Source organism: Stereum hirsutum, assembly GCF_000264905.1.
Source record: "Stereum hirsutum FP-91666 SS1 unplaced genomic scaffold STEHIscaffold_2, whole genome shotgun sequence".
Taxonomy (NCBI): domain Eukaryota; kingdom Fungi; phylum Basidiomycota; class Agaricomycetes; order Russulales; family Stereaceae; genus Stereum; species Stereum hirsutum.
Genome location: NW_006763132.1, coordinates 3,569,412 through 3,583,306, shown reverse-complemented (window position 1 = coordinate 3,583,306; position 13,895 = coordinate 3,569,412). Strand labels below are relative to the sequence as shown.

The 13,895-nt window shown below is 52.5% G+C and overlaps 6 protein-coding genes across 6 annotated transcripts; 3 read left to right on the top strand and 3 right to left on the bottom strand.

Moving 5' to 3' along the window:
* Nucleotides 1–321: 321 nt before the first annotated feature.
* STEHIDRAFT_165882 (kinase-like protein) lies at nucleotides 322–1,778 on the top strand (the record flags this gene model as incomplete). The annotated part of the gene is made up of 1 exon (XM_007300254.1): nucleotides 322–1,778. The coding sequence occupies one exon, from the start codon at nucleotides 322–324 to the stop codon at nucleotides 1,549–1,551; it is 1,230 nt and encodes a 409-aa protein (XP_007300316.1). The 3' UTR covers nucleotides 1,552–1,778.
* A 381-nt stretch (nucleotides 1,779–2,159) lies between these two features.
* STEHIDRAFT_118653 (uncharacterized protein) lies at nucleotides 2,160–3,658 on the top strand. Its single transcript, XM_007300253.1, has 3 exons — nucleotides 2,160–2,525; nucleotides 2,603–2,622; nucleotides 2,684–3,658. The coding sequence occupies exons 1-3, from the start codon at nucleotides 2,324–2,326 to the stop codon at nucleotides 3,296–3,298; spliced, it is 837 nt and encodes a 278-aa protein (XP_007300315.1). The 5' UTR covers nucleotides 2,160–2,323; the 3' UTR covers nucleotides 3,299–3,658.
* A 1,136-nt stretch (nucleotides 3,659–4,794) lies between these two features.
* Nucleotides 4,795–5,184, top strand: STEHIDRAFT_153273 (uncharacterized protein; the record flags this gene model as incomplete). Its single annotated transcript, XM_007300252.1, has 3 exons — nucleotides 4,795–4,807; nucleotides 4,847–4,996; nucleotides 5,060–5,184. 3 exons carry the CDS (start codon nucleotides 4,795–4,797, stop codon nucleotides 5,182–5,184), a joined length of 288 nt encoding a protein of 95 aa, XP_007300314.1.
* A 2,685-nt stretch (nucleotides 5,185–7,869) lies between these two features.
* STEHIDRAFT_49326 (TPR-like protein) lies at nucleotides 7,870–8,958 on the bottom strand (the record flags this gene model as incomplete). Its single annotated transcript, XM_007299275.1, has 1 exon — nucleotides 7,870–8,958. The coding sequence occupies one exon, from the start codon at nucleotides 8,956–8,958 to the stop codon at nucleotides 7,870–7,872; it is 1,089 nt and encodes a 362-aa protein (XP_007299337.1).
* Nucleotides 8,959–10,149: 1,191 nt separating this feature from the next.
* On the bottom strand, nucleotides 10,150–11,507 carry STEHIDRAFT_49037 (FabD/lysophospholipase-like protein; the record flags this gene model as incomplete). Its single annotated transcript, XM_007299249.1, has 3 exons — nucleotides 10,150–11,011; nucleotides 11,076–11,309; nucleotides 11,359–11,507. Coding segments are annotated over 3 exons (1,245 nt in total), but the record flags the coding sequence as incomplete, so codon positions are not given.
* Nucleotides 11,508–12,451: 944 nt separating this feature from the next.
* Nucleotides 12,452–13,597, bottom strand: STEHIDRAFT_48575 (GroES-like protein; the record flags this gene model as incomplete). The annotated part of the gene is made up of 1 exon (XM_007299209.1): nucleotides 12,452–13,597. One exon carries the CDS (start codon nucleotides 13,595–13,597, stop codon nucleotides 12,452–12,454), a length of 1,146 nt encoding a protein of 381 aa, XP_007299271.1.
* Between the last annotated feature and the right edge of the window lie 298 nt (nucleotides 13,598–13,895).

The window sequence follows — 13,895 nt, the reverse complement described above, 5'->3', positions numbered from 1 at the left end:
CACCCTTTGTTCGCCACGACGATGACGCAACACCTTCTGATCCTAACAAGCACAAACAAATGTCCAAACCTGCATCGTGATCTTGATTCGTAGCCGTTCGTCTTGTTTTGTTTTTGCCCTGATTTCGAGCCAGGTTCGAGCTTCCGGTATCCAAATGGTTGATTGAGTGGCTTCGTTCTGTGGATCTCTTCGTTTCTTGTCTTGTCTCGTCTTGGGCTAGCGGTGTCTCAGGTCTCTTTCGTTGCGGGAGTTGGGATCGAGCTCGCGTGGCTTGCAAAGACGTGGCAGCTTCTGTCCTCTGCGATCTGGTAGGAGTTCACCATGTCTATTCGGGCTTTCCTCTCTACGCGAACATTCCCTCTCCCCAAGACCCTGTCCTCTACCCTCCCGCGGCTCATTTCCACAACCACCGCCACCACTCCTCCGCGCCCTCCTCCGCGCCTTCCCCGCTACATCCCCTCCCAACTCGACTCCGTCGAAAACCCAGAATGCTATCACCCCTGCGGTCTACCTCCCCTCTCCATCCACGATGCATTGCACAACGGGCCGCATAGGTATAAAATACTGCATAAACTCGGTTTCGGCGGATCCTCTACTGTTTGGCTAGCGAGGGATTCAGAAGGAGGGAGGTTGGTTACAATCAAAGCGATGAGGGCTGACGTACTCGCTGGGCCGAAGACGATCGACGACCTCCCCGACGTCCGCATCCCTAACCTCCTCCACGCCACTTCTGTCTCGAAACACCTCCTCACCCCCCTCTCCGCCTTCACCCACCTCACCCCCAACGGCCTGCACCCCTTCCTCGTCTTTCCCTTCTTCGGACCGAGCGTGCAGGCTATGTATGATACCCCCGGTCGAGTGCGCGGGAGTAGGCGGTTGAGGGGGGAGGTGGCGAGGAGGGTAAGTAGGGAGGTTGTGGTGGCGGTTGGGGGGATGCATGGGAGGGGAGTCGTACATGGGGGTGCGCTCTTTGTCTCTTCTACTCCCTTTTCTCTCGGTGCCGTCTCCACTGTATTTAAAACTGAACCTGCGGGTATAGATATCACGACATCCAACATCCTCTTCCGCCTCTCCCCCGCCATCCAGTCTTGGTCCGACACCTACATCAACGCCTACTTCGGACCCCCAGAAATCGAACCCGTCCGTCTCCGTCCCCCTCACCAGGACGAACCCCTCGGACCCCACGTTCCACCTGAACTCGTAGCTCCCATCGCCGACTCACTCATGCGCGACCTGATGTACGTGCAGGAAAGTGTTGTGTTAATCGATTTCGGACAATCCTTCTCCATCGACTCCAACGGTGTCCCTCCGAAGGATTACCAGCCTGGAACATCACTAAACTACCTCGCGCCCGAAACGTACTTCGAAGGCCGGACAGGTTTCCAGACTGATATCTGGGCCCTTGGCTGCGCGATATTTGAGCTCAGGGCGGGGTTTCCGTTATTTGAGGCATTTTTGGGCGGTGCGGGGGATGTTGTGCGGGAATGGGTTGAGGTGCTAGGCGAGATGCCTGAACCGTGGTGGGAGGCGTTCGAAGAGAGGAGGGGTTAGGATGGGATGGAGGTATTGGCGGGGAAGACTTCGATCCGAGAGAAATTGAGGGAGATCGGGACGATGGATGAGTCCGATGGGTATGAGCGGCGGATGATGGAGGTGCCGGGGACGAGGTTGGGCGAGGACGAGGTAGAGTTATTGGGTGATTTGTTGGAGGGGATGGTTAGGTGGCGGCCGGAGGAGCGGCTGGGGATTAGGGAGGTGTTGGAGCATCCGTGGTTTGGGATGTGATTGGATTGTATAATACTTTTTGCTTTGCTTGTCGCTTTCGTGTTGCATTCGTGTTTTCGTGTATGCTCTCTTGCAATTGTATATCCCACAACTCAACTCATCCCGGTTCTCTGGCCTTCCTCAATGCGCTGTTCCGAGGCGAAATGAGCTCGGCCCAGCCAAGAACACTGTCCACGTTCTCCAGTCTGGACCCATCCAGGCACCGGGCCGGCCCAAGAACACAGCTCATGACGGAGTTTGCGCACTGCACACGCCCACCTCCGTCTAAACTTGACGCTTTGCCTGCCCTGTGCTGTGTGCTGACTTTCGACCTTGTTTGTTTTCGTTACAAGTAGAGCTTCTTGCTATCCTTGCTGACACTCGTCGTGCGCACCCCCACTCTAGGACGGATCCATGCCATCCCGGACGCGCATCCTCTCCAGCTCATATCTCTTTCTTTCCTTCATAATCCTCCAGACCGCCTAAATAATCCCCACCGTCATAAGGTCCCCCCCGCAATCCTCCTACATTCCACGCAATCTCATACCACTCAACAACGATGCAAGTCCAAATCGTAAGCGACCTCCACCTCGAGCTCGAGCGCCCACGCAAAGGCGCATACCAATACGAGCTGCCCGTCAAAGCGCCGAACTTGGTGTTGATGGGCAATACGGGGTGCACTGTGGATGAGAAGCTGTTCGTGTGGCTAAAGGCGCAGTTGACGAAGTTTAGGCTGATATTCTATGTTTCGGGGAATAAGGGTGCGTTTTCCTTCTCGGTGTGGGTTTGTGTGTGGCACCGAGGCTGACTGAGCGAATCCATCCTTCCATCTATTCAGAGCAATGGGGCTCATCCGTCGTACGTCCTCCCTTCCCGCTCTCCCCTCCCTCCATCTCCTCTCACACCATCGGATAAGTAGATCGAATCCACCGAACGTCTCCGCGCCTTCGCCCGCTACGTAAACCAAGACGACGCCTCCGGCACCTTCGTCTACCTCAACCGGAACCGTTACGACGTCGACCACACCCTCACCATCCTCGGCTGCACGCTCTGGTCTCACCTCGACGCCTCCGAAATCGATACCCTCATCTGGAAGATCCAGGATTTTAGGCGGATATCCGCGTTTAATCCTGGTGCTTATGCGGCGATGCATATGCAGGACCTTACGTGGCTGAACAATACAGTGAGCGAGATTAATAGGATGGAGCCGCATCGGCGCATCGTCGTGTTTACACATTATGCGCCGACGGCACGGGGGACGATCGATCCGCGCGTCGCGGAGGGACATACGAGTGCGAAGCTCGTCAGTGCGAGTGCGACGGAGTTGGGTGGGGAGGCGTGTTGGAGGAGCGGGAAGGTGAGGGTGTGGGGGTTTGGGCATACGTGTTGGTGTGCGGATTTTGAGAGCGAGGAGGGGGTTAGGTTGGTCGCGAATCAGAGGGGGTATGGGGAGAGGGAGTGTGCTGGGTTTGAGCCGGGGAAGGTTATTGAGTTGCCGGCGGACGATAAGGAGGGGAATGCGAGGGAGAGGTAGGGAGGGTGTGATTGTTCTCTTTTTTTTCTTTTGATTACGGACGATTATTTTTACTGTACTTTTACGATTCGACGCACAAAACACGCATTTCGGTGATCCGTTCTGATGTTTCTGAACACTGAGCCTCCTTCGTCCCTGTATCTTCGCCTTAGAGTCCAGCGTTACTGTAAGCTACCTACATCGTCGAGCGCTCCTCCATATCGAAAGCATACGTCATCGCATCTGCGGCGTCTCTCTGGACTCTGGTGCCGTTCTCTACAGTATCATTGTGTATGGACGAACTATGTAGGCCTCGAACGTTGAGCATACAGAGGCTGCTATACGCATACATAGTTCGAGGAGTATCAATAATATAATTGCACACCCGCCTAAACGTACAGTAGTCACCCAGACCAGGTAAAAACAAGATGATTACTGAGCCGTGGAATACACAACAAAATGAAAGCAACACGAAAGCGATAAGCGACAAGCAAAAGCATAATCTAAGCTACCACCCGATTCTCCTCAAATGCCAAACTACGGACGTTCCAGAACCTCCCCTATATCCACCCTCTCCTCCGGCCTCCAACAGATCGCCCTCGCCCTCGCCCTCCCCAATTTCTCCCTCATCGAAATCTTCCCCGCGTCCCTCTCTTCCACACCCCCTTCCGCTCCTCAAATTTCAAACCACATCGCCCTCTCTTCATCTTCATTGCCAACAACCTGCCTCAATAACAATTCGCCTCGCTCCTCAAGGCCTCATTGACAGGAACGGCTCAAACAACAGAAACACAGATCGCGAATCCGAGGACCCAGATGTCTGATTTGGCGCGGCGTTCGAAGTCGAGTTCGGTGGGGGAGTGGGGAGGGAAGGTTACTTATCGCTGTGCAGGGCTGTTAAAACCTTTCGGAGGGCGGTTGTCATTATCTGTGACTCGGAGGGAGGATTGTCCGAGATTGGCGAACACGATACTTTCTTGTTCGGACATGAGATCGCGCATGAGAGAGTATTCGACGGGGGCTACGAGTTCAATGGGTCGTTTTGAGCGTGACGATGGGAGCGGCCAAGGAGACGGACGGATTCGGTGTCTGGAGGACCGAGGTAGGCGTGCACGTATGTACTCATCTGACCAGGGAGCGAGAGGCGGAAGAGGATGTTCGAGTGTCGTTATATCTAGACCGGGTGTCAGTCTGAACGTTCAAATTCGGCGACGAAGGACAGCACAATGAAAGAGAGACGGACGACCATGTACAGACCCCTCCTCCCATCCATCCCTGCAACCGCCCCCACCACCTCCCGCGCCACGCTCCTCGCCATCTAGCCCTCAACCTCCTTGACGCGAACCCGGCCGGGGGTGTCGTGCATCGATTGGATGCTCGGGCCTAAGAAAGGAAAGACGAGGAAGGGATGTGTGCTGTTTTGGGTGAGGAGGGTAAAGTGGTTGAGAAGGGGGGTGAGGAGATGTTCGAGGTGTTGATGAGGAGGCGAAGTGGAGGTGGCTTGAAGGAGCTTCAGAATGCATACTTCCGGTAGGTCGTCGATCGTCTTCGCCTGACCGTTCGATCCAGCGAACACATCCGCTCTCATTGCCCTTAATCACGACCAGCCGACCTCCTACTCCACCTCCTTCCCCTCCTCCCTCACCTTTTCCTCCCATATCACGCGCAAGCTAAACAGTCGACAACCCGTCGAAGCCAAGTTTATGCAGTACTTTATACGTATGTCGCCCGTGGTGGGGGGTATCGTGGATGGAGAGGGGAGGTAGACCGACGGGGTGATAGGACTCTACGTCCTCGACGGAGTCGAGTTGGGAGGGGATGTAGCGGGGTGGGCAGGGATGGGTAGAGGTGGAGGTGGAGGTGGAGGTGGAGGTGGAGAGTCAGCGCGGGAGAGTTGGAGAAATTAGAGGTGAGGAGTTTGGTTTCGTGTAGAGAAGATGGTCCGGATGGACATGGAGAACTACGAGGTCGCAGAGGAAAGGAGTTGCCACTGCGCGCTCGATATCGCCTCGCCAGGTACAAGCAAGAAAACGACAGAGTCGAAGCTCCAGCCCAGGACAAGCAAACAAGCCAAGGAAAAAGTCACTCAGTCCACCATTTGGAAACCGGAAACTCAAACTTGGCTCGAATTCAAGACGAACATGTACATGTACGGTTGTTGTGGGAGCCACGAATCACGATGCACGTTTCGGCGTTTGTTTGTGCTTGTTAGGATCGGAAGATGTTGCGTCATCGTCGTGGCGAGAAAAGGCGCAAAGTGGAAAGTGGCGCGGTTTCCGTTGTCTTTCGACAGGACCAACTTGAAGCCTATGCTAGCGACTGTTAACGGGACTTTCCTTTCTTCTCGAGTTGCGCTTGTCATCAATTCTCTCTTAGTACCGAAGATCGCCCGACCTGTCGTGGCCACAGACGAAAGACTGGCACGGTTTCTGATAGCAGGCGTCCTGTCCATTTTCTTTCAACGGCACCAGCTTCAAGCTTCAACTTTGAAGGCTCCTGAGGACCGTCGACCTTCTTTGTCTTTTCTTGCTGTCCTTGCTGTCGATGCTCCCTTAGTATTGCAGATCGGCCGACCTGTCGTGGCAGACCGAAGCGGAAAAGCTGGCGCGTTTTCCGATTCGCGTCCTGTCCATTTCTTTTCGACAGTACCGGCTTCAAGCGGTCCGTCGACAGTCTTTCTCTTTTATCTCTCGCTATCAACACTCTCTTAGTACCGCTCATGGCAGACCACGGCGGCAAAACTTGACTTTGCTTGGCTAGAAGACTGCCGGAATCATTTTCTTGTCGTCTTATCTCAGGCTGGTTTGTCGTTTTGCTCAGCGATCCTCCTTCAGTCACGGCGCGATTTGCTGACCTACGTCGCCGTCGTATACATACATTTAGTACCGAGCATCAATGAGTGTGGAATTCAACCATACTCACCCTCGTACTTAGGCTCTGACTCACATCGTCACAGTCGCACGAAGCGCAATCACGATCGCTCACACTGCCACGAAGTTCACTTGCTTACTCTCGTACTGTTCTACTCTCGACCATCATCACATTGCACAGGGGCGCTGCTCATACCTTTTTTGTTACATCTCTGCGCTATGCACAATCCTCGGAAACTCGCCATAATGACAAGAGCGGTCGGGAGCAAAGTCATGCGTTTGAGTCGAATATATTTCTATCCTTGGGGCTGGTGAAAATACTGGATACGAGGTCCTTATAGAATCTGTCGACCGTCTCGCCCTCTATGCAGCCCTCGCACACGCTGTGGATCGACTATATCGTGCATCTAGCGCTACGCGATCGCTTAGTTCTTCTATGAACATAATTGTTGGTCTATCGAAGGAGGAATCGAACATCAAGTTCTTCCGGTATATCGAAACGGGGATTGAATATCGTGTGATTTACAAAGCAGACCGCCAATGATCGGAGAACTTCGAACGACATGTCTAATTATCTATGCTATCCCGCTCCTAATTACTCATTCCCACCTCCTTTGCTCGATTTTTACCTTTCGCGCGCACTCTAGTGCGTCTGCTAATTTTGTTCCATCTCTCTTCTTACCTCCAAACGAAGGGCGGACTACTCCGGCTCACTGGAAGTCACTATCCTGCCTTCCTCCTCTCCCATCCTCCGGTAATGTATCATGCGAAGGCTCTCCATGCCTAAGGCTGCCTGCGTCAGAACACTAGTACAACATGCATTACGCAGACAGTCACTCGTTAGAGGTGAATGTGCGAGATGGAATGGGATCATACTTTTGAGCCGTCGATACAGATGGCAGCGGTGGCGACGACGGAGATGGAGAGGAGTTATAGTACCAGCGAGGTACGTCTCTGACTTTCTACGTAGCGGTCACTCAACCGCGATTTCGGATTGGTCGCTGTCTTTTCCTTCAGTCGTCTTCTTTTCCGTCTGTGCGTCGCACATCTTCGACGCTCGCTCCGTTATGGGCTGCCAAGACCCGTGAACGATCGTCACTGCTACTGATGTATCCTTTACTACGACTGCAGATGGCGTCGATGCTCCATCATCAAGGTCGCTGGACAAATGCGGAGGAGCTGGAGGCGGTCCCCAGAATAAACAGTATGGTTCGCTCTTTTGCTCCTGTTACTTACTTTCACTGCTCATGTTTCCTCTTCTGGAGGAAAGTCGGTTCGCTTTTGTTACAGTCTACATCTTCACAAGCTCAATTCATTTCGCTCAAATCTCGCCTTTTCGTCCAACCATAGTAGCTTTGTGGTTGAACAATGTGCGAACGAGGTCACAGGTTGGGTCAGTAATTTGAATGTAGGTGTTTCTCTGTTCTCGCTGGTCCCCAGTCAACTGCCTCTTTCGACTATTTCTCTTTTCACATGTGTCGTCTAATTGGATTTCATATGCAGATACTGAACGTCGTATGCGGCGAGTATACCTTGTGACGAGAGATAATTCTACAAAGCCAGCTCGTTTCCGATTCACTTATCTACAACCATATATTGAACATACAGGTCTTGTTATAGAACAAAGTCATGATGAACTGCAAGCACAAATATCGTACACATGAAATCAGTCAGCTCGTACACAACTCATTACGAATCAATGATAGAAGCACAACCACAAATTTATACATCACGGTCATTCCGAACAAGGAGTCTCTTCCTGATCTCTCTTACCTCCTCCTCAAGCCTTCCTGCGTCAGACAACCGGCCCAGGTTGCGGTATAATATAATGAGATTGTCCATACTCCGTAGTGTGTAGGGATGCTCCTCGCCAATAACACGCTTCCTCGCCTCCAACACCGTCACATGTAGCTTCTCCGCATCCACCCACCGACTTTGATTCTGGTATGTAAATGCAAGATTGCCCATGCTGATCAGTGTTTCAGGATGCTCCTCGCCGAGCACGCGCTTCTCCACCTCCAGCACCGTCACATCCAGCTTCTCTGCATCCGCCCACCGACCTTGATTCCGGTATGTAGATGCAAGGTTTCCCATGCCGATCAGTGTTGAAGGATGCTCCTCGCCGAGCACACGCTTCTTCACCTCCAGTACCGTCACCCCCAGCTTCTCTGCATCCGTCCACCGACCTTGATTCATGTATGTAGATGCAAGGTTGCCCATGCTGATCAGTGTTTCAGGATGCTCCTCGCCGAGCACCCGCTTATGCGCCTCCAGCACCGTCACCTGCAGCTTCTCCGCATCTATCCACCGGCCTTGATTCATGTATGTAGATGCAAGGTTGCCCATGCTGATCAGTGTTGAAGGATGCTCCTCGCCGAGCACCCGCTTGTGCACCTCCAGCACCGTCACCTCCAGCTTCTCTGCATCCGTCCACCGACCTTGATTCCGGTATGTAGATGCAAGGTTGCCCATGCTGATCAGTGTTGAAGGATGCTCCTCGCCGAGCACCCGCTTCTTCGCCTCCAGCACTGTCACCTGCAGCTTCTCCGCATCCATCCACCGACCTTGATTCCGGTATGTCGATGCAAGGTTGCCCATGCTGATCAGTGTTGAAGGATGCTCCTGGCTGAGAGCAGATGTCCTCGCATCCATCACCATTTTCTTCATAATTTCCGCATTCTTGTACTTTCCACTATCATCATATAGTTTCCCGTACCAGTCTGCTGTATATATGGCCAGATGATTATCATGACACTGGACCTCTTGGACATGTAGAAGCAATCTGCGGAGATCATCATTGTAGTTCGACATCCCATAATGGCCATAAGAATGTGATATCGATAGGCCCAAAATAAATGATGCATAGCTTGGAGTGACCGTGTTACTGTCATAATTTCGAGTCCAATCCTGTACCAGGAGATGAACGGATAGATTGCTTCCTCCTGAAGCGCTCATGAGGGAGTACGAACACAGATCTTGTACCACCTGAAGAAAAATGCTGTCATCCCATGTGTTCTCATCGACTGTAATGAATTTGTGAAGGAATTTTGTGACCCAAGACAATACAACGTCCGAAGGCGGAATTATGGTGTTAAAGGTAGGCAGCACGGCGGCCGCATTTCTGAAAATGGATTCGGAAATGGACTCATGATGCAGAAAGGCGCAGACACGCAGGAATGTGGCGGCTAGCGGGTTTCTCAGCAGAAGACGCTCAAAGCTGATGTTCCACGTCGTATAGACTGTGCCATCATAGGAATCGAGCCGCTGTACTCTCTCGTTGTACTTCTCAAGCAACTTCCGATGTTGTTTACGGAACAGCTCAAGGTACTGGTCAAGGCCGCAAGTTGGGTTACTCGCAATATACGCAGAGGCCTGGGTAATGGCAAGAGCAAAATACCCGAGCTCCTGTTTGAGATTGAATCATATCAGCCGAGACCTACTTCCCCGGGTGGTCGACAATAGAGCGAATCATGTACATACCTTGAGGATCGTTTCGACAATCCCGTTCTCGTGATCACTTAGACTGACGGCTTCGTCTTTGGTCTTTATCAGACCTGCACGCCAGAGAAACAGCGTCTTTGCTTCGTCAGGGCTCATGCTCAGTAGTTCACAGCATGATCCAGATGCTCGACCATAATCACTCGTCTGAGCATTACGACTAGTGATAATGGTGTTCCCGTGGGGATTTTGTGGGATGAAGTCACTGAGATTGAGACTAGGGTCATCAGCGCTGTCGAGGACGAGGAGCCAATCGCCGTGGCTCTCCATCCATCGTATCGCATCGGTGTCGGAATCACCGATTCCTTTGTCCACGGCGATGCTTGCCATGTCTGTTTTGATCGTCTCTTCACTGCTTCCGTCAACGTAAAACACATCCAAGAATCTAAAGATACCAACATAGTCAGCGCAAAGCCAGAGTTCAATTTGTGTGCATCATGAAAAGCATACCTCTCTGGCTCACTGCTCTGTACGATCTCCACAAATCTGCGTGATATCTGGCTCTTACCACTGCCGCCCAGGCCGTGAACCACAAATATACGACGCCGCCCGGACTTTCCAGAGAAGTATAGAGTCATTCTCGAGAGAATGGAGTCTCTCCCCGTGAAATACGGTGTTGAAGGAGGGCAGCGTTTGCGGATCGCAACAGGCTTCGAATGAGCAACAGCCCTCGGAAGCGCACCACCTATTGCCGCTATGAGTTAGATGGAATTTAAGAAAATACAATGAACAGAACATACTAGCTTGGACGGTCGGAGCGACTCCGCGTCGAGCTCGTACAGCTGCCGCCGCATCTGTCATCGTCTTCGAGACCGTTGTAGACCTCAGATACATTTCGGTGACATCATGCACCACGTCCAGCTTGTCCCAATCTGAAAGCTTAACACCATCCATGCCCTGGTCGACATTAAAGCGAAAATATACGCCTGGCGAATCATGGAAGCGGTGCTCCATATCCTCTGCGACCGTTTCACAGTCTGTGACGATCTTTACAATAGCGACAGCGACATCGATGCGTGGCATAATACGCTGAATGAAACCAGGTCTGTCGAGCCTAGACACTTTTAGCTTTCCAGTCCCAATACTGATCATACAAGCGATTTTTCGCTCTGGGAATATCGAAGATGCCTCATGAAGAACAACACCAGCAGGGTTGTTATGACCAATGCCGCCGTCAGTGTAGCGACTGAGAATGCCAAAGCCATTGTCAATCTCGATCGGCTTGAAGAATGTAGGCGCAGCGGATGTAGCGCGAGCTGCTTCCCAGATCTTACAGTTGATGAAGCGTTCGTGGCGAGGTTCGTAGGTCCGGAAGAGCGTGGGAGTGGGTGAACCTAAAGCGACTGGAGCCGTAACGCAGACAAAACTGGAACGAAAATCAATCTTCAACGCTGGTCGGGCTAAAGATAAAAATAATCCTTGGTACGTACGTCCTGCACAATCCACCAGAGGGCGCATCATCCCTCATCCTCGCCTCCGAGTCGTGCATAGCCGCGGGTTGTGCTGAGATGACTTTCTTTATCGCAGCCTCTAGATTACTCGCCTTGAAAGCTCCATCCCCAAGAAACTTTTCGTCTGAGAATACATCCTTTGAAAGCTGGGCGTACTTGTGGAGGGCGTCGTCGACGGACATGCGAAGGCGGCCCAGCATGAGCGCAATGATCCTAAACGATCTCAGATGAGTGTTCTGGTAAATCGTTAGCGTCAACGTACCCTCCGGTGCTTGTACCACCAATCAGATCGAAACATTCGCAAGGCAACGGCATTTTCTCTAGATGTTCAGATAGTTGGATCTCGCGCATGAGGTTCCATAGGACCTGGAGGGATGACAGGCCACGGATGCCGCCGCCATCTATGAACAGATATCAGCGATGGCCAAGAGACAAAGAGACTGAGTAGAACATACCCAATGCAAGTAAACGGAGACCTTCAGTGGGAGCTGGCTCCGACATATTGTTCTGTGTGCTCGCAGAGTCAAGGGCGAACGAGAGGGATAGAGAGGGAGGGAAAGAGAGCAGTAGCGCCGTGAACCCTTTGCCCGTACTCGCAATTGGTGATTGCGGTGCAAGGCAGTTCCAGCGTGATCAGGGCACCGTCTAGAGCACTAACGCTGAGAATAACCAAGTCGCACGCTCTAAATAAACAGTATATCGGATTCATGCACTGCTTCATGGTTTTTTTTGACGGTTCCGGACTTGACAGACCGCTACAGCTTGAGGAGGCGTAGATATGAGCAACAAGAACGCACATATGACAGCCGTGTGTATTCAGCGATAAATATGAATGTAAAAAATAGTCAAGGGCCCAGACTTGCAAAGAGGAAGATGGTGCATCGCCAGGCATCTTCGACGTCGACGTCCAGGAGCTTCCAGTGTGGCAGGACGACTCCAAGGAAGAGGACAAAAAATGGACGAAAACACGTGGTGGCATTCCGAGCCTGGAGCGCCACACACCCTCGCCGCTTCGAGTCATCATGCTCCCACATCATGCATCCTTCCTTCCCTGTCTTTGCCCGACTCTTCCTCTCGAACTAGTTTGCTTATTACTTATGTCGCTCGCCCGGCGAGACATGACCACTCGAGGTCTTGGACTACAACTCGGAGTCACGTCGTTGAACTTAACTACCTTATCCGCTGGCATTGACACGAACTTGAATCCACCACTGCGTTCCGGACTGGTCCAGGTCTCATAGCTGCGATAGAGAGTTCGCTGTCTCTGCTTTAATGAACTTGGGGTGTTATCTCTCTAAGTTCGCGAGCATAAGGTCCGAAAGATGTATATACAGTGGCTTGGAACGATTCATCCTTCACGGCGCCATGAGCACCACCTGCCCCATATCCGCGTTCTCCTTCGCCACCTCAAATGCCTGCTCCCATTCTTCCAGCCCAAACTTGCCCACAATCTCCACTCTATCAAGCTTCATCATCCCCGAGTTCACCAACTGAATGAACCCTTCGATATCCTTTCTCTCATACATCCACTTCCCCTTCAACTGCAAATCTTGAAACACGATCCAGAAGAACGGCAACGGCACCTCTCTCCCGATTCCTCCCATCAAGCTCGCCCTTCCTCCATGCCTCAGCGAATGGATCCCACTATTGACATGTGTCGACAGCTTTGCCTCCGGCGGCGAAATATCGAAGAACACGTCGACGGGTCCAAACTGTTTGAGTGCTTCGGTCTCCTTCTCCATGTCACCTATGATCGCGACGATCTCGACTCGTTCGCTGATGCTCTTGATCTTCCGCAACTTTTCCTGGTTCCTACCCATCGCAATCACCTTTCCCGCACCCATCGCCAGTGCCACCTGTACCGCCGCACCTCCATAGGCTCCCGTCGCTGGCGCCACGATGACCGTCTCCCCCGCCTGTAGTCCAACATCCCTCAACCCTCCATATGGCACCAACAACGTCGAAATATAAGTTATCCTCTCCAGATCATACCCCATCCCTCCTTCCCCCAAACCGCGTGTCAATCTCGCCTCATCCAACACGAAACAATTTTCCAACGGCGCCTTCACATACTCCGCTAGTGTCCCATCCCTCCATTCCCCCCTCATCAACCTCTTAGTCCCCTCCCCGAAACCCTCACTCAAGCCCATCAACATTCTCGCGCTCGTGTCGTCCCTCCCCCGTATGCAACAATCCACATACACCAGTTTGCCCGGTTCGAAGTGCGTCGCGTCAGGGCCGACGGCAGCGACACGGCCTATTGCGCTTGTTCCGGGGACGAAGGGAGTAGGGAAGGGGTAGGAGCGTTTACCGGAGTAGACCTCGCCCATGTATGAGATTAGGGGGGAGAAGAGGATGCGGACGATGGCGCTGCCTGGAGTGGCGGTGGGGAGAGGGCGAGTTTCGACTGTGAGGGGCGTGGAGGTGGAGGTGAGGACCAGTGCTGAGTATGTAGTGGGGAGTTCAGAGGCCCCAGCGGTCGTTGTCGTTGGGGCGGACATGATGTTTGGTTGAAGGCTGTGGTTTGGATGAAAGATTGGGGGTGCGTGAAGCTTTCTGAGGTCGAAATGCAAGGGCTTATATCACTACCACGCATGACGGTAGGTTTTATAAGCATGGTCATTCACATTAGTTGAAGTTGAATTGTCGTATACAGTACCTGCTTGCCGACGTGTGCGCGTACAAACTCCATCACCTGCCGAAGCGCACGCGTTCTGTAAGTTCGCAACCGCACGCTGAACTCCGCGCCCATCAACTCATCCTGGATATCTGCTCGCACTTGACGATTTGTGACCCACA